Genomic DNA, 21414 nt, shown 5'->3' on the forward strand with positions numbered 1-21414 from the left:
GTAGCATTGCTAGGCACATGGGAAAATGAATACGTTTTGGCGTGCTATTTGGCAACATTGCACCACACGCGAATTCTTGCGGAGCTCACCTGAAACGCAAGAACCAAAGCCGGCTTTGCCGCGGGCCTTCCGTTCGCATTGTAATTAATTCTAAAGTTGCGATTTCTTAGCGGTTGTCAGATATCCCTGAAATTCATCCGAAACATACACGTGCTTGTTACATTAATCGATTCTTAGGGGCTATTCATAACATGCGTAATGCTTAAGGGAGAAGGAGGAAGATTATAGAGCCTGCGTCCTGCGTTACAGGTGCGTTACAAAGGGGGGAGGGTGAGTCCGGGCGGGCTACCTTACTTTATACGCTGAAATTAGCGTAGTGCTGATTTCTCGAAACTATAAGAAATGAAAAATCGACGTTGGTGGAAATCGTTCATTTATAACTCATTTTCAAACCCGAGTTTCAGGGAGGGGGAAGGGGTGGTTAAGTATTACGTACTTTTCTTGAGGGAGAAGTAGATCTGTGTTACAAGTGCGTTACGTAGGATGGCAGGAATAAAAAAAAATCAGATTTTGAATAATTCTGGTTAAACCCGTCCAAATGTGATTCTGCTATCCAAAATTTGCTGTAGCAGATTTCGCAAATTTTTGGCAAATTTTGGCGGATATTTTGATTTCCGCTATCACATTTATACTGTGGACGTTGTCTGTATCTTAGCTTTGAAGTCCTAGTCTAATCAACGATACCAATTAACTGAACTTCACGAAGGAAGACTGCTTAAAAGGAAAATCTCAACCGATGTACAGGTACAATAAGTCTTTTTTCCACCGTAGGGTACAGAATAAGGAAGGAAAAACTGAAATGATGATGAAATAAAAGAATAAGCGAGGCGACAACGCCGCCGACCATGCTAGGCGGTCCAGTTGGATGGCCGAGTGTTTACGTTCTCGGTCGATGGTGGTGACCTCAAGATCCTCGGATACGGAGTCACAGTAAACAAGAACAAACGTCTCTTATAAATTTATGCAACAAATTTGTCGCCAATGAGAAAAATACGAGAAGAAACTCTTATTTCAGCGAAAAGCTACAAACTTATTCAAACCTACGTTCGTGCAATATATCGGTTTTCATTGGTATAGCATCGAAAAACAGAACAAAGAAATACTAGGACCAATGCACGGAAAGAAAGTATATTGCTGATTTAAAAATTTTGTTGTTAAAAAAAAGTGTCCGACATGTTCAGGTTAGATTTTAAAATAAAAAAATGTTAATTTATCCAACCCCGTGGTTAAATTAGCTTTCTCTCATTGTAAAATGTACATTTGAAGCATTTCGGACATATATTTTTAACAATTTAATTGTTAAATCAGCAATCCATGTTTTTTTCGTGTGGACAAGCGCGCTTTTTCTCTGTCAGTTTTAAAAAAATAACCATATATGAGGGAAGAGGGGCTGCTAAAATAAAATGCTTGATCGCAGGTTCCTCCAGGAAGGAGACAAGAGGTATAAAGGGACTGCAACTCCCTGAGGGGCCTTAGGAGAATAAAGGTACTGTTACGGTTAGGTGTCGTGCTCAGATGCCTTTCATGCACGAGCATATAGTTCAAATAGAGGGCTGTTCTGAGAGACCTAGTTAAATAAACGACGAAAACTCAAGACCTTTATGTTTTTAATTTACGAGGAATCATTATTACTATATCATGACCAGAAGCTCCTTGACCCCCAATAGTTTCTTTTTTTTGGTCACAGATCGATCTGAAGATCTACCCTCCCAATTTTCATGATTTTTGCGGCGTTCCATAGCAGTGGCATGGCGAGCTTTGCGATATATCGATTGTAATGCCATTTAAACCTATGGAAAAGGATCGATAATCAGGGTGTTCGCAGCGAACACCTTAATAATCGATTCTTTACCAGAGGTTTAAATGGCAGATCAATCGATATATCGCAAAGCACGCCACGCCACTGTTCGATAGGAGATGGTCCCTGGATGAGCTCACGAAGCGGGCCTTACCACCATGGCCATGGCCCATGGCCGCCATGGGCCATGAGGGCACGAAGCGTCCTCCGGGGAATGGGCCGCGTAGTAGCCAGGAGGCATACCCCTAGTACTTCCTGTCAGGTGTTCGAACCAATCTGGTGTAATTTCGATTAATTGTATGTAAAATCCATGAATGCAAGCTGATTTATTATTCTCAATACCCTCTCGTGCTCATGAAAATAAAAACAAGCTTTTCACCCCATATTTCACCTGAGCACAACTTGCGAAAAGAATACTTTTACTAGTGTTACTTTTGTACATCTTCCGCAGACTAGTTCGCTCCCGAAGTTGGGAATTAGCTGATCGTGTTGTCGTTTAACAAAATCACTTCAGCCTTGAAGTCAAAGTTGATTCCGAAAACTACTAATCAAACGGCATTTCAACGTCAACATTTCTGTTGAGCGTTTTTTCCCATATAAATTGATCGATCGTTGCGCATTTGAAACTCTTTTATCTCAAGTTTTTGATGATCTTTATAAGGTGAACACGTGCATGGATGAATCTAGTTCCTGAACACTTAACTGATGTCACTTCAATGGCGTTTTCGTGGGTGATTTTTTTCAACCTCTAACTCAGAAAACAAGTTTCTATCCACCCCGCACATATTTTTCTTGAGTTCTTCTTTTTTAAGAAAATATGGGAAAATTTTGTGAATATGAAAAATTAAAATTTGCATCAATCCGTTTTTAGATGGCAATGTTCCGACAACGAGCAAAACAAACCATAATGAAAAAGAACGTGGGAAAAGAAAAAACTCGTCATTTTAAAATGAGGGTAATTTAATCAAAATCTTTTGAAATAGAAAACGTCACTGTCTGTCTTGTGATAAAGTTTCTTCCTCAGATTCTTTCTTTCATTTTTCTTTCTTTTTTTCTCTTTTTTTTTCACTGAGTCTCCCCGCCAAAAATAAATGTGATGACCCTAAAATTCTAGTAACAGAACTGAGCCATTACAATATAGTAATGTATCGCAACAACATACAAACAGTCAAAAAAAAAAAAAAAAAAAAAAAAAAAAAAAAAAAAAAAAAAAAATTAACTCTGTAAAGAAATGTAATTATTCACTCACGTTTCTTTACAAGTGAATGTGGATTTTATATAACTAAACTAAAATCATCTAATAGTCTTTGAAAGCCAAATCATGAGAACTTATGAAATTCCTACTTTATCCGTTCAGGTTTTTTCCCCCTTTTCTTTTTCCTTATTTCCCCTTTCGTAGGAAACGGCTTGAATGACAAACCACTGTGGACGAAGATTAGTTTAAGGATGCGTGAAGTAGTTTTTTTGTGCATCGTCGACTTTTTTTTTGTAAGTTTTGTCGATTCGTGTCCTTTTTTTTTCGTTCCTCGAGTTTTTTATTGGATCCGCCGCTCGGTTTCCTCGTGGTCGCGCGCAGTCAAAGGCATGTCCACTTCTCCTCGGTCGAGTCGGTCGGTGGCATTGACACTGTAATTTTACTAACGATATATCGCGTGATACATTTTTTATAGCGGAAAAAGTGCAGGAAGTCTAGCCGCTCACATGCAAAGCGGAGGAGAATGAGATATTTCAGCAACTCCCACCCAAGGCTATCCAAGGCTGCGATGTGGGATTAATTCTGGTCTTTCCGAACATGTTGTGGGCATTTGCTATTTGAAGCGGTTTCTGGTAGAAGGGCTTAAGTTCAAAATTTTAGTTTTTTCCCCGCACAGGTTTAGTCTTTTGGAAAGAACTTGCGCTTTTCCGAGAAGTGTATCCTTCTTTCTCCTCTTCTTCTCCGTATTCTTCCTCCTCTCTTCTTCTTCTTCTTCTTCTTCTTTATCCTCTTCTTTTTTTCCCTCCTCTCTTCTCTTCTTCATTCTACTCTTCCTCCTCCTCTTCTTCTCCATCTTCGTCGTCTTCTTCTTATTATTATTCTTTGTCTTCTTCTTATTTTTATTCTTCTCCTTCTTCTCCTTCTCCTTCTTCCTCTCCTCCTCCTTCTTCTCCTTTTTCTTTTTCTTCTTCTTCTTCTTCTTCTTCTTCTTCTTCTTCTTCTTCTTCTCCTCCTCCAACTTCTCCTCCTCCAACTTCTCATCCTTCCCCTTCTTTTTATTTTCACGCTATCTATGTATTTTATACACGTTTTCTCCTCTCAGAAATCTATTCCACTTGCTGTGCATCTTCTCCATGCATTAAAACCATCTGAAAACAGCGATTAACAACGTTGCCGAGGCACGCGATTTAATTCACTTTAAATGAAGCCCTGAAATGTGATAATTTTGTAAAATCTTCACTATGACAGGACAAGCATTCTGCTAATAAAAAGGGCATCAGTTAGAGTCGAGTTTTCTTGGCATTCGGCCCAACTATATTAACGAGGAAGAGATCGACTTGACCAATCGCATCCCGGCCTCCTGGTCAGTACTTCAGTGCGTTCAACGCTTCGACCCAGGTTGCCAACTATGACGGTGAAAGCCCCACATGACGAACAGTTCATAAATGAAGCTGATACTTTCGACCCGATGAATTATTATATCGTTTAATAGGCACCTTAAAACTAAAGGAAGTTTAATTTTTAGATGTATTCGAGGCTGATTGTTGAAATTGATAGACAGATGAGAAAATTGGAAAATTGAGCGATCCTTTTAGTGGGGACGAATAGTTGGGATGGAAAACGGAGGTTAGTTATCGACTAACTAACAGCCGCCCGTTTCTGTCAATAGGATCACTTTATTTTCCCTGTGTCTCTTTTGTCTATTGCTTTGTCCATCAATTTCAATAATCAGCCCGCAGTATCTGTTCCCTTTTGATAGCTTGGAGCCGCTTTAACTGATTGAAATAATATTCTATGTCGTAAAATTGGCATTACCATTACTTCCACCAAATTTTGCTACAGAATAGGATGATTTCTGTTATTTTGTCTCCAATACTTTCTTTTTCACTTTTACTCATACGTATATCGAAGCTTATAAAGCAGATTATATTGCGTTGTCAATTGACCAAATCGGAACAAAAATTATATTGCCTTTCGCGGAACGGAAATATTTTGGAATTGCGAAAGTGGGTTGCAACGAAACTTTGGTTAGCATCGACTGTAGAAATTTTTTTCAGAGGATTTTATTTTGGCTATGCATAATTGAAGACCTTTAAAAAACAGATGTATAAATTCAATAATTTAATTTTCGACTGCTCTGATTCAAAACGTCTTTTTACCCATCAAAAAACAATAAAAACTTAAATCGTATCATTGTAATTCAACATATCTTCGGAGAGATTCTCCATTAATTAAAGGCCATGCAATAAGTTGCTTACAAGAGAACAATTTTTTTCTCCAATTTTAAAAATCGGGGGGAGAAAAGGTCGAGGAGTCACTGATCGTTAGCCATTTCCTGGACAGATGTTTTCTTTCTCACTGTGGTGGACAAATCTATACAGACCAAAGCGGCGCTATCGAGGAAACACTCAAGGTTGAAAGTTTCCACTCAAGTTCAGATATTTATTCCGCACAATCTCGACGTATTAAATGCGTCTGGATAAATACGCGCTAAAATGACGCAAACTTCCATCGTCCTCTCGACGAGGAATTGCCCGCTATTATTACGCTGCAATCGAATGAGATTGGTAAACTTTTCAAAACTCCATCATCGTCTCTAGCTCACGTTTATTCAACATCATTCCTTTTCTTTTTATTATATCGGTCAGATCAGATTACACCTGAAGCTGCAACGTTTATGATATAATAACCTGCAACTAGTTCACTAAGATTCACCTTTGACTTGCCTTGGTAGAATTGGACCGTGTTAAACAGAAAGGAACCAAGCCACATCAGCTATTGCCAAATTTAATTGGGCAATTTAATTTGTTACATAAAAACGGTTGTGCGGATTTTCGTGCAAATTTCAGTGAAAAGTCTCCATGGTACGAAGCAAATTCCTTAAAATTTTCAAAGAAATCCGAACAAACGTTCTCTCGTAACAAATTTAATTGCCCGGTTAAACTTGGCAATAGCTGATGTGGCTTGGTTCCTTTCTGTTAAGCTCTGTCCAATTGGCGGTTAGAAATCTCGTAAATTTCAATGAGAAAACTTCGTGGACAGTTGTTGTTGTTGTTTTTTGGGTTTTTTTTTGGAACTATCAAAACATCCGAGTTAGGAAACCCTTTTTGTTCTTTTTTACAAGAGCAAAATTTTACAATGTAAAAAATGTTTACAAAACTTTTCGATTATTGTTGCAGGAGAAGTCAGAAACTGGTTGGAAAATCTCTTGCTCATGAACAGAAATAGTCTGGAGAAAACTAAAGACTGCGTTGATAGCTATTTCCTATTGAGGGCGCTTCACCCGAACATCCTGTTGTCAGACTCAGCCCTATACAGCGAATATTATAATGACGTGTAAGTATACCGACATGTTTCTTCACGACTTAAAGGCTAGAAATTTTAAGAATTCCCCAAAGTGCACCTAAAACTCACTGGAGTCTGTATTTGGAAAAAAAAATTTACGTTTTTTAGAAGCTTGTATTGAGCATCTTGGTTGAGGCAAAATCATCGTGGTCTTGCCGATTTTATTCACAGTAATTCCTGTCATTTTCAGATTTAAGATTTTTTGACATACTTTTTTTCATATTCCTACCTTTACATGCAAATTAGTACACTTAATTACAAAAAAACTCAATCACATTTTATTAGGTACAGATCGTGCCTCGTGGACATTATTTCAGCCCCAGAACAGGTTGCTTCGTGTGGTTCAATAAAGTTTCGCGGACAATTCCTCGATAAAACTATAAAAGATTTTCAAGCATCATCTGTGAGCTGTTACGACAATTAAAAAGAAAGACTTCAGATTATTGTGTCTGTATGATACTTGTTGCTACAAATAAACGTGTACAAATCCTGAATAAATTTCTAAACATCTCTCTGCGTGTTTGAATTTCAGATCCGTAGTTGTGTTGGAACCAAAGGCTGAAGATGGATCACGGATACTCATCATCGGTTTCAACAGCACCGATCCGCAGACATTTAAACTGCAGGAGCTTTGCCAGAGGATAAGGATGATCTTGGAAGCATTCCTGAGGAACAAACTAGATTTCACAAGCTTTGTCGTTATTCTCGATATTAGGAATCTAGTTTTTAGTCACATGGCTCAAATTGATCTCGTTTTCTTGAAACAAGTCCTGTCATTAGGAAAGGTGAGTGATCTCTATTTAAGTACCTGGCCTACAAGCCTCTATCTAAAAGAAAGTAAATAAAATTTGTCGTTTTGACAAACTTTTTGTTTGCCAGTCCACAGCGACTCTCTTGAAAACCGAGGAAGTTCCTTTACTCTTCGATGCTCCAAACTTATTGATTTTCCAATTTTGAGTGGTTTTACACCAACATAGAGAAAGGAAGGTGGATCGTCTAAGCCAAGCGATCGGTTTTTGTATCGACAAAACAATTTGGTTTGTTAATAAAACGAAATTTCGGTTCGTCACGATCAAACGCTCTGTTTGTGAGACCTTTTTTGATTGAACTAAACTGACAAAAGAAGTTTAATCACACCTACATCTCCAAAAATATTTTGGCAAATTTTTTGTTCGATATTACCCATAGATTCGGTATAACTGATTAGAGACATTCTCTATATTGATAGGAGAATTCCTCTCAGTGAGTTCAGTGTCGCTACGTGCGTGTCCTACTGTTCTACACGGGCGTTTAAGTCTCCATGAGTTTTTGCATACGATAGAATTTTCGATCAAATCTCTTCTTAAACTTTTATGCGTTGGTTTTTTTCTTCTTTTTTCTTTTTCTTTTCAAGCTAAATTAATTAATTCTCTTAATTAATTAATTACTTAATTTTCTTTAATTCTCACGATAGCCGAGAAAGTAGATCGATTTCAATTTTATTTATGAGCTCCCTGAAAATACACACGAGGGCAATTCAGAGCACGTACTATAAGGATATCATCAAATAAGAAACCATTTTGGGATTTATATTTTCACGAGGTGGAAAATGCAAAAAAAAAAAAAGATACGGGTGAGTCTTAAAATCTGATCTGTGTAACATCTATTGTGAGCTCCATTGTTACTTGAATCATCAACTTCATATTTTTCTTGTTTTCTTTCAGAAAATGTTGCCGCTCAGAATAAAGAATGTACATCTCCTTTACACTGCGTCTTTCATTGAGAAATGTATCTTGATCTTGAAACCTTTCTTCTCTCGAAAAATTATGGATAGGGTAAGTTATCTTCATCTTAATCTCAAGTTGGGCAAAACTCAAATTTGAACGATCAAAATTTAATTGAATTTCCAAAAATTAAGCTAAAAATCTATGAACCAAACCCAAAAAGTTCCTTCCTATCAATACTTATAACAGTTTAAAAGATGGAGCTTTTTTCATTTTGACGGACATGGACTTAAGTCAGGAAAGTTTGTACGGTTTTTGGGACAAAAGCTGCTCTCGATAAAATTTCAAAGAATATTCCGTTGATTTTCCAACATGAAAAGCTTATAGACTCATTTAAGGAAGTTAGAAATTTCTACCTGCTGAGATCAATTTCAGCATGATACCCCCCCCCTTTTTTCTAGTCAAGAATAAATCAATTCTGAAATTTCGCATACTTTTTTCCATAGGCAAAGAGAGTAACTCTTATGTTTATTTTGTTTCACTATTTTTTCCCAAGAGTCTGCGGGAAAAGATCTTTGTAAACGTAAGGATTACTTTCAACGTTTCGATAAAAATGATTTGAACCAAAATTCGTCCCGCATCTGAGGTATTTGCACTAAAATCTATTTTCTTTGCATGAGGAAAAAAAATACTTATTTTTCCTAAACTCATCACCATCTTTCGATTGTATTACAGCTTGTTCACCACAAATCAACTGAGTCACTCGCAAAAAGTCTATCATCCAAGGTGCTCCCAAAGGACCTGGGAGGTGAACTGCCAGACACGCAGTATATCAACAGTAAGTTTCTTTTGTATCTCATGTCCTTGGACCAACCGCAATGATAAAATATCATTTTCCTCCTTTTTTTAAAAATAAAAATAAATAAAAAAAAAAAAAAAACAGATAGTTTTTGATGGCACGGCTCCGTCCACTTGAAAGGGAAGTCCAAATTTTCTATAAGAGCGAAAAAATGTTATTCAAATCGAAATTATCGATCTCCCGTATTTAATGAAAATCAATGTCTGATACTCTCAAAAATATTTTGTCGAAATTTGCGTAGTAAATAAAAATACAAGCACTTGAAATGAACCTTCACAAAGGCTGGCAACAGCACTTCCGCTCCATCGTCTGCGCTGCTCTCTCAGTTGCGATTTTTCAACCTGAAGCGCCTCTGAAAACCTCTGAAACGCTCTAAAAATTCAATTTTTGGGTGTTTTATTCTAGTAAATGGTGTGAAAATACCTGCCACAAAGCTGATCTGCTTTTTGTAATTCGAGAAATATTATTTCAGTAATCGTCGAAGGAAAGTGAAATTCTCAGGGGTGACTGGTGGCGCTATCTCTAATCTTGAATTATCCCTAATCGAACCCTGGATTCACCTTAAGGAATCTCTTAAAAATAAACGATTTTCACCACAAATACCTCTGTCACTGCAATGCTTGTCGAGTGAAATAATTTATGAAAAGAGATGCTTTTAAAACTTCATATCCAACGAATTAAGGGGCTTGGGGGACAACGCGCATAAGTGCAGTTTTTGAAAAAATGGAGATATTAATGACCTTCAAGTGAAATTAGTCTTAATGCATATTCTGTGAGAAATTCGCTTCCAAATTCCAATTTTTAAGCATTAATTGATCAGTATGAACTTTTTATTTGCCATAAGAATCCATGTAATTTCGAAACTTCGCACACGTATTTCTCGAAACAGAAAAAACTGCTTTTATGCGCCTTGTCCTCCAAACCCCTCGATTTATAGTGTCCAATTCTACTACTTCTACTACTTCTACTAATTCTGTCTACTTCTACTGATTGCTGTGTGGTGTTTTTTCAGACGAGTGGAGGAACGTTCTGAGACGGAAAAGCAACTGGTTTTTGGAAGACGAATCACTTGTCTCCGTCGAAAGCAAGAGATCAAAAGACAACAACAATGATAAATTCTCCATGAGTTCCGTCACAGGATCTTTCCGGAAGCTGTGCATTGACTGATGATCGCCAGACAAAAATTTTGACGCCAAACAGTCCGTGTCATCCTTTGAAAAGATGACACGGCATCCTTAACGAGAATGTGATGCTTTCCCGCGGTATAACTTTAGGAAAGAATGAATGTTCCTTTGAAAGCTTATTCTGTCAGATGTACTTAGCTACATTTGTACTTTTCTTTCGATTCGGGTTCCTTGAGTAGGAAGATTTTCTCTCCTAAGTAATTTATTAGCTGAAGTGATATGGATCCAAATTTGTAAAGGTAAACATTTTTGACCGTGGTTGGATATAAGTACATAACTAGATCGAAGAGTAAACAACCTGATAGTTTGACAACGTACCTGAATTTCTTGTGAATTTGCCTTAGTGTTAGTTTATTTCGAAAAAAGTGTTTGTCAATTACGGGCATCAGGTTGCTTCAAGTATGGTCATCGTACTTTGGCAAATCCATCTGGCCATTTTTAAGATGAATACTTCCAAATTCAAACGATTTTGAAATGTCAAGCGGAAAATAGTTGACTTACTGTTTAATATTGAGAGTTGACTCTCTCTTGACACCGATGATTTAAAATAATTTTATCACCAAAAAAAGCGTTTAACAGAGGAAGCAGTTCCATGCTTGTTTACTTTGTGATTTAGTTCCTCACGAATCGTTTATGTATTTACCTTCTCTTGGAGACGGCTAATTATACTTCTTTAAGAGATTGTTTGATTTTTCGAAATACAATGACTAGTAATCATGTAAACGCTGATTTATCAGTGCGAACATGTTTGCTAATTATTTTTCGTTAAAGTCGTGATTGAAGGCCTTTTGCTAGATCCCAGGAATTTCTGGAAATTCCGAGCGTTGGGATATTTACCTATTAAGTTAATTTTTTAGTATTTAGTGTTTTCATGATCTTTGCGATATTGTAATTTAAAATCATTATTTCGTTGTACATAATATATCTGTATTTATTATTCACACATATGAAAAAATATACGCCTAGATCTAACCATGATTATAACTTTTTATTAATTTCACTGTAAACCCACTTGGTATTGGCCAGACAGATATGACACTTTTTATTGCCAAAAACGGCGCCGGCATTTGATGCCGTTCATTCGTCTGAGTAATTCATTGATAATAACGTATTCAATGCCGAATATCATCCAATCATCTTTCTGGTTTGGTACACATTGAGTTGTAATCATCCGAAGTACCACGCAGCCGTGATAGTGAATATACCTCATTTAGGAAACACAAAATGTAACGATCACGGTAACTATGGATCAAAAATCTTGGATGCATCTCATTTTGAACGTGACAGACGTGAGAAACAAACGAAAATTAAAATTGAGGGGTATATAATCGAACTCTATGCCGTAGGCAATTAGCAATCGCTGGCAATTTGCAAGACTTTGGTGTGATAAATACAAAATCATAAGATGAAAAAATTCAGGAGCATAAAAAGAGTATTGATTATGTTGCCTCTTAATTAAGTTGACGTAGGCGATTTTTCTTCCGTTAAAACAAGGTGGCATCTAGGACACTCGCTCGAGCAAGTCGTGAAATCAGTGTCTTCAGTTTATTTCAGGTCGGATAGACAACCTAACTAAGTTCGTGACTGTGCGTTGAGTATCGCGGAAAAATGAAGGCGAGATTGAATGACGAAGATTCCAATTTGTCGAAACAAGTTGCTGATTGCCAGCGATTGCTACTGGCGAGCGGCATAAATGTTTATTCTTTTTTTTAAGCACCACCGAAGTGTAACAGTAAAAATGTAACACTGGTATAAAGAGTTTTGATATGAGTTATTGAAGTACCAAAACTTTTTATTTGCATAGCCACGAGAAGTTACCACTCTGTAATTGAGAAATCAGACAGAGAAAATATCCTGGTAAATCTTGATTCTTAATCCAGGATGCATTCTGAGGGTGAGGGAACGTTTTCCAGATCAAGTTTTAGGTTGAGGCGGTCTCAATCCGGTGCGCATTCTCATTTCTTCCGCTGAAATTGAAACCAACTCCATTATTGAAGTACTTAATCTGATAGACACATGAGTTGCATACAAAATTAGTATCCCTGTTTATATTTTTTTCCAGTCTCAGAAGATCTCGTTTCTTTTGAAGATTAATATGAGTTGTTGAGCGTAAATATTTATACAGGCTCTCCAAAAATTATCCAAACTGTTTCTGTAGTTCAAAAACTGACCTAGGTAAACGCTTGATGTTGATTTCATTTTAAAGATTAACTTACAAACTATCGAATGAAACCAAGATCAACTCATTTGGTCAAAAATTGACAAAGTTATGACAATTTGATTAAATAAAAAGTTGAAGTTGTGAAGTTGTTGTTAGCCCTTTCATTTGAACGATTGCAAAATCTTACGTAATGATAAGCCTAAAGAAGGAGAAACTTCAAGCGAAAAAAAATATTCATAAATTATTTTTATAAACCTAAATTTTCTAAAACTTTTTAGAATTTTTTTTAAAAATGGCTTTAAAATTTTCATTGTATTTTAAATACTTTTTAACATTTTAAAATGATCAAACATGTCTTCAAAACATATTAAAAATGCAAATACGTCACCATAGGTATCATATTTCCTGAAACGTTGGAAAGTCGTGTCTGAAATATTAAGTTTTTTCCACATTGGAAAAAATATATTGGATCTAGAGACAGACTCTTGAAAAATTGACAAGAAAAAGACTCTTGATTCAATCAGGTTTAAGCTTAAATCTAAATGAAATCCGCTCAATTAGAGGCTTGGTTCTTGTGCAAATTTCAGTGAATTTTCTCATGTGCGAGATATTTTAAATTCTTGGATCCGCCAAAGTTTTTTAAATTAAATTGCTTTTAAATTCCAATGTGTTTTTTTTTCCAGTGCATATTTTATGGGAACATTTGTATAAACATCTTCTGTTTTTAGAGATTTTTCAAAAAACAGCTTTTAAACGTCAGCATTGTGTTATTAGAGCAATGACTTGTAATCTGAAATATGTACTCACGGGTTAGATCGAAAAATGCGTTGATGCCGTAAATGGCGTCATCGTTGGGGTTTGCGTTCAACTTTTGGACCTTGATGAGGTTGTCTTTGAAAATCTTAAACCTTTTCTCCTCCTCCGCAGCGTCCGCGTATTCCCTGGTGAAAATATTTTTGAATTCCGCAAACTTCGCCATCACCTGCTCGTCGTTGCTTGGGTCAATCATCATCAGACCGTCATTTATGTCATATTCAAGGCTGGAAGTTTCCTCGGTGCTTTCTGTCGTCCCCTAAAATATCATGAGCCTTTAATTATTAAAATAACACTGAGTACCCGAGATGAATATCAGGAGAAGTTTTGGTAAATTACCAAAATAGCAGGGCCGGATATACCTACTTGCCGCCCATGGGCCGCCTGTATTTTGCCGCCCCCTTCTCATTCGTTTTGAAATACCAATAAAAACCATCAAGTAAGCGTGCCAGCGGGGGAGGGGTGCATAAGAATCGTTTACTCGTGTTGGACATATTTTTGGGAAAGCCCTGTTAACACTACTAGCAAAAGTTCACGGACCTTTGCGCGAAAGTTAAGTTCCGTAAACCTATCTCTGTGTGGACAAGGCCTTCCTTTCATAAGAAATGAACGAACAAATTATGAAAGAACAAACATAGATGTAGTTTAATGATTTTAACTTCCGCCGCCGCGCCGCGCAGACTGCACTGTCTTTGGCGCAATGCGTGAAGTATTCATGCACTCTTGTAGGCGCTATCCGTTTCACGCTGACCGCAGTGACCGCACTGTGTTTGATGCCAGGCGTGAAGTATTCGTACAGTCTTGTAGGCGCTAATATGCGTTACATGCCGACCGCCGCGCCGAGGGCTTCTCCTTTTCATCTCAAGTCCTCGTCATCATTTCTCTCTTAGTCCAGGCCAAATTGCGTGTTTGGTTTCTCTCTTAACTCGATTAATGAAAGGTGCTGTCTCTTTTATCACTAAAAGACAAAAAAATTAGAAATTACTATACTCTCAAGAAATGAGAGATTTTGTCGCCTTTTCTCGTATGTAATTTTTTTTCAAAATTCGATTTTTTTTTTAACAAATTGCAAAATTTGCCGCCCCCTTGATTTGCCGCCATGGGCCGCGGCCCATGTGGCCACCCCCTTAATCCGGCCCTGCAAAATAGATCCGTCGCAAACTTTCGCTAAACGAATCGAAGAATTATATTTATTGTGATACCTGGCTTTATTAGCACGATGAGTGCATCGGAAAAGCCGTAAGCAAAATTAAAAAAATTAACGTAAAAAAAAATTGCGCATTGTTAAGGGTGCTTTCATACTGCGATAACTGGAACAGTGTTGTCGCCGTAACAGACAACACATTTTTCGGACATATTTTTAGTAGAAATGATAATCACTTTAGTTTTTTCGCATTAATCTCCAAAGGGTTTATTACAGCGCTCTATTACAGCGCTTTTTACTGATTTATTGCTCTACTTCTCAATTAATATTATGTAAATTCCGAAAATGTGCTGTCTGTTACGCGGTAAAAAGTCAGCGTAACAGACAGCACATTTTCGGCCATTTATATGTTAAAATTGAAAAGTAGAGCGATAAATCTCTGAAAAGCGTTATAACACGTAACTCTGTGTAGCATCACTACCAAAAATATGACCGAAAAATGTATTGTCTGTTACGGCGACAAAACTATTCCAGTTATCGTGAAACCACCCTTAAGCTGTCCATTTCAAAAATGATATAACGGCAAAAACCTGATGTTCGATACACGGATGAGCAGATAACCCTGATTTCACTACTCTTTGGGTGTCATGACTCCTTATTTAACAGTCCTTTGCTAATTGGACTAAAATCGCGCAAGCAATTTACTGGAAATCACATGTCTGTGAGGCAGAAACAGTTAAAGTGCCTTCATTTTTAGCGATGTGCAATTCTTGTTACAGAGCAGGAATAGTCGCATAACTCACCAGGCGTTACCATTTACAACGGATCGCGTTTGGCGGCCGAGTTACGGCAAAAGCAGAAACGTTTGGAGTGATTTAATATCTTCCTGCTATTGTGCTTTATCGAATGAGGACGAACCAATTGTTTGGAATCATTGCAGAATATCACAGAGAGAGAGAGAAAGAGAAAAAAAAACAGGAGAGTTTTCAAGAAATGACTTTAAGTATTTTTCCATTTAAAAATTAAGTGAAGTTTGACAGGAAGTCTGCAACGTTGCAAACCGAGATACGCGTTCCTGCAGCTTCACTGCCAAAGTACGAAAGCTCTTCCACTGATATTGATAATGGACTGTCTCCTATTAATGGTTTGATAAGATGCACGATATTAGTGGTTTCAACTCGATTGTAATCAATAATGCCAGGTTAAAAAGCAAGAAACTTGAAACTCAGGCGCTCCTAGGATTTATCGCTCGCGAAATTATTGAGAAGGTTTCATACGAAGAAAAATTGGTATGCAAGGAAATCAATTTAAAGAAAAAAACCAATTTCTGTGCTCAACAAAGCATAACGGACGAGAGATGAAATTAAAAAACTTTTGACAGCTAGGGTAGAAGTTCTGATTTCATTGCAAACAAATTTCATCATGCACTAATAAAAGGTCACGTAATCTTTTTAAAATCTTCTCTTATAAATGAGTTCTGCAAAATTTCCCATTTTCATTTAATTGATTACAAAATGTTTTCAAAAAATTATGACCATGACAACCAGTGTCCGGATTTTTATACCGTCACACGCAACGCAATTTTTGAAGAGAACTTTTATTTTAGTATCGTATCAATTAAGTATTTTCTCTATTCTTGTCAATTTTTTCTTCTGTAATTTGTGGCTCCCAATTTTATTTAATCTGGAATATGTTTCCATGTGCACCAAGGATATTGGCCAAACAATTTTTCGATTGTAAAAATCACTATTCACGTTTACCCACCGACTATCAAACAGCATTATTTTAAAACAAATCTAACTTAAAAACACAAAAATATCCCCGGACCTAAATCGCCGATACGCAACATCAAATGTGAGACAATTTCTGAAGAGTGGATAAAATTATGAGACATCGAATACACAGAGAGAGGGGGAAAAGTTACACAGAAGAAAATTTTAAAGTAAAAACTGCCCTAAGAGCTACCTGTAAACTACCTATTAAATATGATGTGATAATTTACCTGCAGGATGCAGTTGGATACGAGAAGGACTAGCACAGCTTGACAAAACATCTTCAGAGAGTCCTCTACACTCCACCTAAGTCAAATGAGAAATGTTAACGAACAAAAATCAGGATGAAGCTAAACGCGTGTATGTCGTGGTTTTCGGCAAATAGAAAATGAAAAAATCTTCCCGTATTGAAACACGTTCGTTCGCGGAAACGAAGCGGTTGGATGCGTTTGACGCTAAGTGTCATCAAATAAACAAAGATAATTGCGAAAATGGGCTCGATTGATGGGTGGAGGGAGAAGGGCCGACTGCCATGGCGCACAAGCCTCGGCGTATCTCAGATTAGTGCATCCTGCAAGGATCGATCTATCGATGAGATCGAGTGTGAGCGAACACTCAAAGGGGCTCTTCTGACGATAGAATCATTCGATTTCGATTAATCGTCGCTTTCAGTTGTAGACCTCGCTGTCAAGTGGATCAAAGTGAGGTGTCGACGAGTTTCGAAAGTATAGTAGGTGCCCTGTTTCATCCACATGCCCTTATACGGTGGGCAGTCATGGGAGGGGGGGGTAGCGGCGGCGGCAAGATCCTATTCTTCAAACATGAATTTGCATTGTAAAGAAAAAATATAGTACAAGATTACCGTGTTCCAAAAGATACTTTTAAAAGTCTTTATAGAGGTTAGATTATTTCCAGTGCCTGTCGTTATCCGTGTCGTCCATTTCCAGCAGCTCATTTTGCCTACCCTATCAAATTGAAGGCGAAAATACAGTAGCTGTAAAAATGTATTGGGAATATTGCTCATTAATAAAAGTATGTATTGTTCTAATGAAAGACATTTCGCTCCTCGGCATTTTTTAATAACGAAAATGTTTAATTCTTGGATAGTGTTTAAACATAATAGTCTACTCGATGTCTGGCGTTTTCTAGCCTATGTTCCTTTTTTAGCTTTTTGGAGAATTCTCAAAACAGCACCTTTGAAATTCGTATTGTGACATTTTTTGCAGTCATTATTGTTCTTGGCCACAAAAAATTTGATGGATTTGACAGAATCAGCCAAATTACACCAGCCGTCGTCTAATTCCTTCCGCATGTTTTATTTCTTTGAACAACAAATCAAGCAATGCTCTGAAATGAAATTTTGCACGTATTTTTAACAACCTAAGAAAAATTCAGAGAAAGGTTCAAGGCTTCATGTTTTCAATGCTCTGGTAAACAAATGAAACGTGAGAGAAATCTGGGCGACGTGCATTGCAGCTCAGGTAATTCTGATTAGTGACATTCGCTCATTGAGGATCGGAAATGAAACTTTCGAAGTAATCTCTTTAAATCAATTTGTTCATTAGCTGACCGCGAGACCCTCGTTAATTTTCCTTATCTCCTTTAAAACCTAGAATTAAAGAGAGATTTGTATTTCCTGCAAAATTTTGAGTTTTTGTTTACCACGTGCACGGAAAAAAAATCATCGGGAATTTCCGTCACTCCATCGTTTGCAGGGACCGAAAATTCACGCGAACTTTGCTGCACGAAGTGACAATAAGCGATACCTAGCACATTTCCTCATCAATCATCCGTAGTTTGCACGAAATATTCTCAGAGATAGGAGCGCATAAATTTTCACATGCATGCGAATTTGCAGAATTCATTGCAGCAGATGTTTCTAAAATCCAATTATGTATTCTGTGCCGGGAACCGAAATTCTGGATCTGTTGGCGTGCAGGACGCGTCTCAGGTGTTGCTGACAATTAATGAAGCCAAAACATCACGAAAGAGCAATAAAATGTTTCATCTTCTTAAAATGTTTCAGATCAGGTCCGTTCATTAAATACATAACGCTCCTGAGAGAAGGGAGCCCAAGCCTGCGTTATGGGTGCGTTACAGGAAGGAGGGGGTGTTAGGAACTGCGCTACGAAACTCTGGATTGAACGTGTGGCGCCGATATCTCGAAAATCTGTCATGAAAAATCGACGCGAGGTGGTCTGACTAACGTTAACGTTACGGCATAACGTTACGTTTCGTCGTAACGCACGTTATGACATAACGTAACGTTACGGCACGTCACTACTTGCTACTACATAATTGATTAGATGGATGCAGACCTACATGTGTTATGAATGCTTCACGAAGTGACCAAAATACGTACTTTTTGTACCATATGGCTTATGATACAGGGAGGACCATAGGTCATCGAGAAGAGAAAAAGCAATGTCTTCATTAGTGCACAGACCTCTTTGTCTTAAATGGTAAATCTAAGTTTCGATGGACGGTTACTTACAACAAATAACAGTGTAAAATTATGTGACATCATATGAAAGAGCTGCATGAGCTTCTGAGCTCGGGTGCATCCGGTAAATCGCACAAAAATATATTTAAACATAACAAAATGCAGGTACCGCTTTGTGATATCACAAGGCGGCATTTTTTATTCACACGTGTATTTATCGGCAGATTAGATCATTTTGTCGTCGTTTTTACAATAATTATCCAATTTAGAAGTCGAGGATATTGTGCTCAGTCCACTCAATAGTTTCGGTTAGAGGACATTTCGTCAACGATTTTTTGTCCGCGCACCTGTTTTTTCCAGTACTTTACGTCCACGCGTTTTTTCGGCACGGGGGTTTTGGTCCACGTGCCAGTTGAGACCCAAAGTTAATTGGCCCACATGTAAATACAAACGACAATTGCTCACGACGTTTTTGGATGAAAATGTAAAATGTCTTGGAAGAATGAGGGTTTGCTTGTTTTTTTTTGTTTTGTCTGTTTGGTCCAACGGAGAATAATATATAGTTGAGAGTTTTGGTAAAAATGGGGGAGCGTCAATTCCATGAGACAAAATTCACTAAAACTCTCTACACCTCTTTGGTGTAACAGGACTTAATTATCTTTCAAGATTTTCCCACCTTGTTATACCTGAACCGGATAAACCTCTATATTTGCCTCAGCTAAAGGCTCTTAGATTTTTCCAGTGTACGATAAGTATCTTGATTTATTTTGCGAGGAAAGATCTGTACTTTTAAAAGGATGCCTGTCATTCTTAATACGTTCAATTTCGTATAATACTGTGCAACACCTCTGTTGTGAAACTAGTTGCTTCAGGCGCCGCCGCACGGCAGGCGGGCGGCCAGCGCGAAACGCGCATTGGCGCCTACAAACCTAAGTGGATACTTCAAGCATGTGCAATGCGTGAAGTATCCACTTAGGTTTGTAGGCGCCAGTGAGCCTCTCGTGCTGGCAGCACGCCGCGCCGCTTCGCTGTTAGGCTTTAATATTTATACTCGCATAGTCAGCGTTTTTTAACTCAAGATTTTGTAATGTTTGCACACTCTGCATTGATTATTCTCATTTAAATTGATGGGGAAAAAATATGTATCAATTTATCAAAGGGAGAGTAATAATATAATGTGTGTTTTTTAAATATTGGTGGTTCCGTGTCAAATTTAATGATTTCTAAAGCACTTTAATTTTTTCTTTTACATTTTGTGCTTATATTGTGCTGCAGCAAGGTGTACGTACAACCAAACGCTCAAAATTTGAGTTATTTGACTCTAAAAGATCGATGTACAAATGAGTTAAAACTAAAGATTGCGTGCCTCTTGGTTTTTTTCCCTCCTTTAATCAATTTTTGCAGTTTCTGTCGGCACAACTGCGGCTTATTGAGATTAATGTCGCTTGGAAAAGGTTTCACAAATATTTGTCACGATTTAAAAATATAAATGTCTTCAAAATGAAGTAATAATTTCGTTAGGAACAAATTGAAAAAATGAAAAAAAAGTACCTGTACACATATATAAGGTATATTGGACATCGAATATTTTAAGGATAGAAATAAAACCAAATATCCACCAATGAAAATTTAAAAAGACGATTCAAAAGGAGAAAGTAATAACATTTCATTTAGAAAATGAGCAACCATAACAACACCTCATTCTCTCTCAATTTCTCATTTCCATATTGTCAATATAATTTTTCATACCGACTAAAATATAACGCTTGGACCAAGTCACCATTGCTTATTTACGTGTGGGCGTAAACTACTGGACAAAAAATCGTTGACAAAATGTCCTAAAACCAATAGTTTCCATTAGTAAACGATAAACCAATAAAAGTTAATCCACCGCGTACAACCGCGCGGGTTGTACGTCATCGATGAGCAAAATAGTGAGAGGGATAGAGAGAAAAAGTTGCGCCCCGTGAAATAAGTGCTGATGAGCTTATATCGTACATTTGAACTTTGCTACTGGAAACTCAGTGATGCATTCATTTTTTCTACTCATTGCATGGATAAAACAAGAAGGATCAGTCGATTATTACATAGTAAATTTTTCCATTTTCAATTCTGTTCAGTTACACTGAAAAAAAAAGGATTGCTAATTCACCAATTTAGGGTGGAGCAAAATTTGCTTCACATCGTAAAGCTTTCTTATCCGTGCACGGTGTTGAATCAAGTGAACGACTAGCACGAATTGCTACACCAATTTGCTACATCTGCGCGCCTTCATGCAGTTAATTTTGCATCGAGTGGCTTGGAAGTGTAACTGCATTTTTTGGTATCGGTACTTTGCAAACAGTAAAAATAGCTCAATAGTTAGGCTGAAATAGCGGAATTTACGGAAAAATAGCGAAATTTACGGAAGAATAACTGAAAAGGTAACAGACTTAGCTTTTCAGGGAGCAAAATCACCTACACGCGTGTGTGTAAGTTAACTGAAATTTGTGTAGCGATTTTACCTGCATGGTTTGCACGTTCGTTTTTTAGCTACACCATGCCATGAAATACCCGCGTGCAAGGCAAATTCAGCAATATTTTTTTTCAGTGTATATTTACTTTACCCAATTCATGCGCGTGGGAATAAGTGGAGCTGGATACTTATATACTACATTTCGCGATAGGGAACTACCATTTGGACGTATTTTTGCCAAAGGGAACTATATGGATTGAGGCATGAGCCCTGAGGCCCATAAGAATATATGCATAACAGGGCTCACGTCATAATGCACATAGGTCCGTTTGGCAGAAATATATCTATTTTGAGCTCATTTCACAAACAGCGTAAGTGCTATTTGTAATGCTATGCAAATAGATGCGTCTGTGGATGAGTAAAAAATAGTAGTTCTCGGTTGTGAAAAGTTGCCCAAGGAGGAGTGAAATTCAAAATAAATA

At 37.4% G+C, this 21414-nt stretch overlaps 2 protein-coding genes across 5 annotated transcripts in view; one reads left to right on the top strand and one right to left on the bottom strand.

Moving 5' to 3' along the window:
- LOC109039614 (alpha-tocopherol transfer protein) overlaps positions 1-11122 on the top strand; it is a 46032-nt gene extending 34910 nt beyond the window's left edge. For all 4 annotated transcript variants that reach the window (XM_019055181.2, XM_019055184.2, XM_019055183.2 and 1 more), the window contains exons 3-7: positions 6233-6389; positions 6931-7183; positions 8102-8212; positions 8837-8939; positions 9973-11122. In XM_019055181.2, coding sequence (XP_018910726.2) covers positions 6233-6389; positions 6931-7183; positions 8102-8212; positions 8837-8939; positions 9973-10127 — 779 coding nt within the window. In that variant the 3' untranslated portion in view covers positions 10128-11122. The remainder of the gene's footprint in view (positions 1-6232; positions 6390-6930; positions 7184-8101; positions 8213-8836; positions 8940-9972) is intronic.
- Positions 11123-11465: 343 nt separating this feature from the next.
- Positions 11466-16512, bottom strand: LOC109039615 (uncharacterized). The gene is made up of 3 exons (XM_019055185.2): positions 16265-16512; positions 13113-13377; positions 11466-12111 (listed from the first exon to the last, which is right to left on the bottom strand). The coding sequence occupies exons 1-3, from the start codon at positions 16313-16315 to the stop codon at positions 12059-12061; spliced, it is 369 nt and encodes a 122-aa protein (XP_018910730.2). The 5' UTR covers positions 16316-16512; the 3' UTR covers positions 11466-12058.
- Between the last annotated feature and the right edge of the window lie 4902 nt (positions 16513-21414).

This window comes from Bemisia tabaci, chromosome 2 (assembly GCF_918797505.1).
Source record: "Bemisia tabaci chromosome 2, PGI_BMITA_v3".
NCBI classification, from domain to species: Eukaryota; Metazoa; Arthropoda; class Insecta; order Hemiptera; family Aleyrodidae; genus Bemisia; species Bemisia tabaci.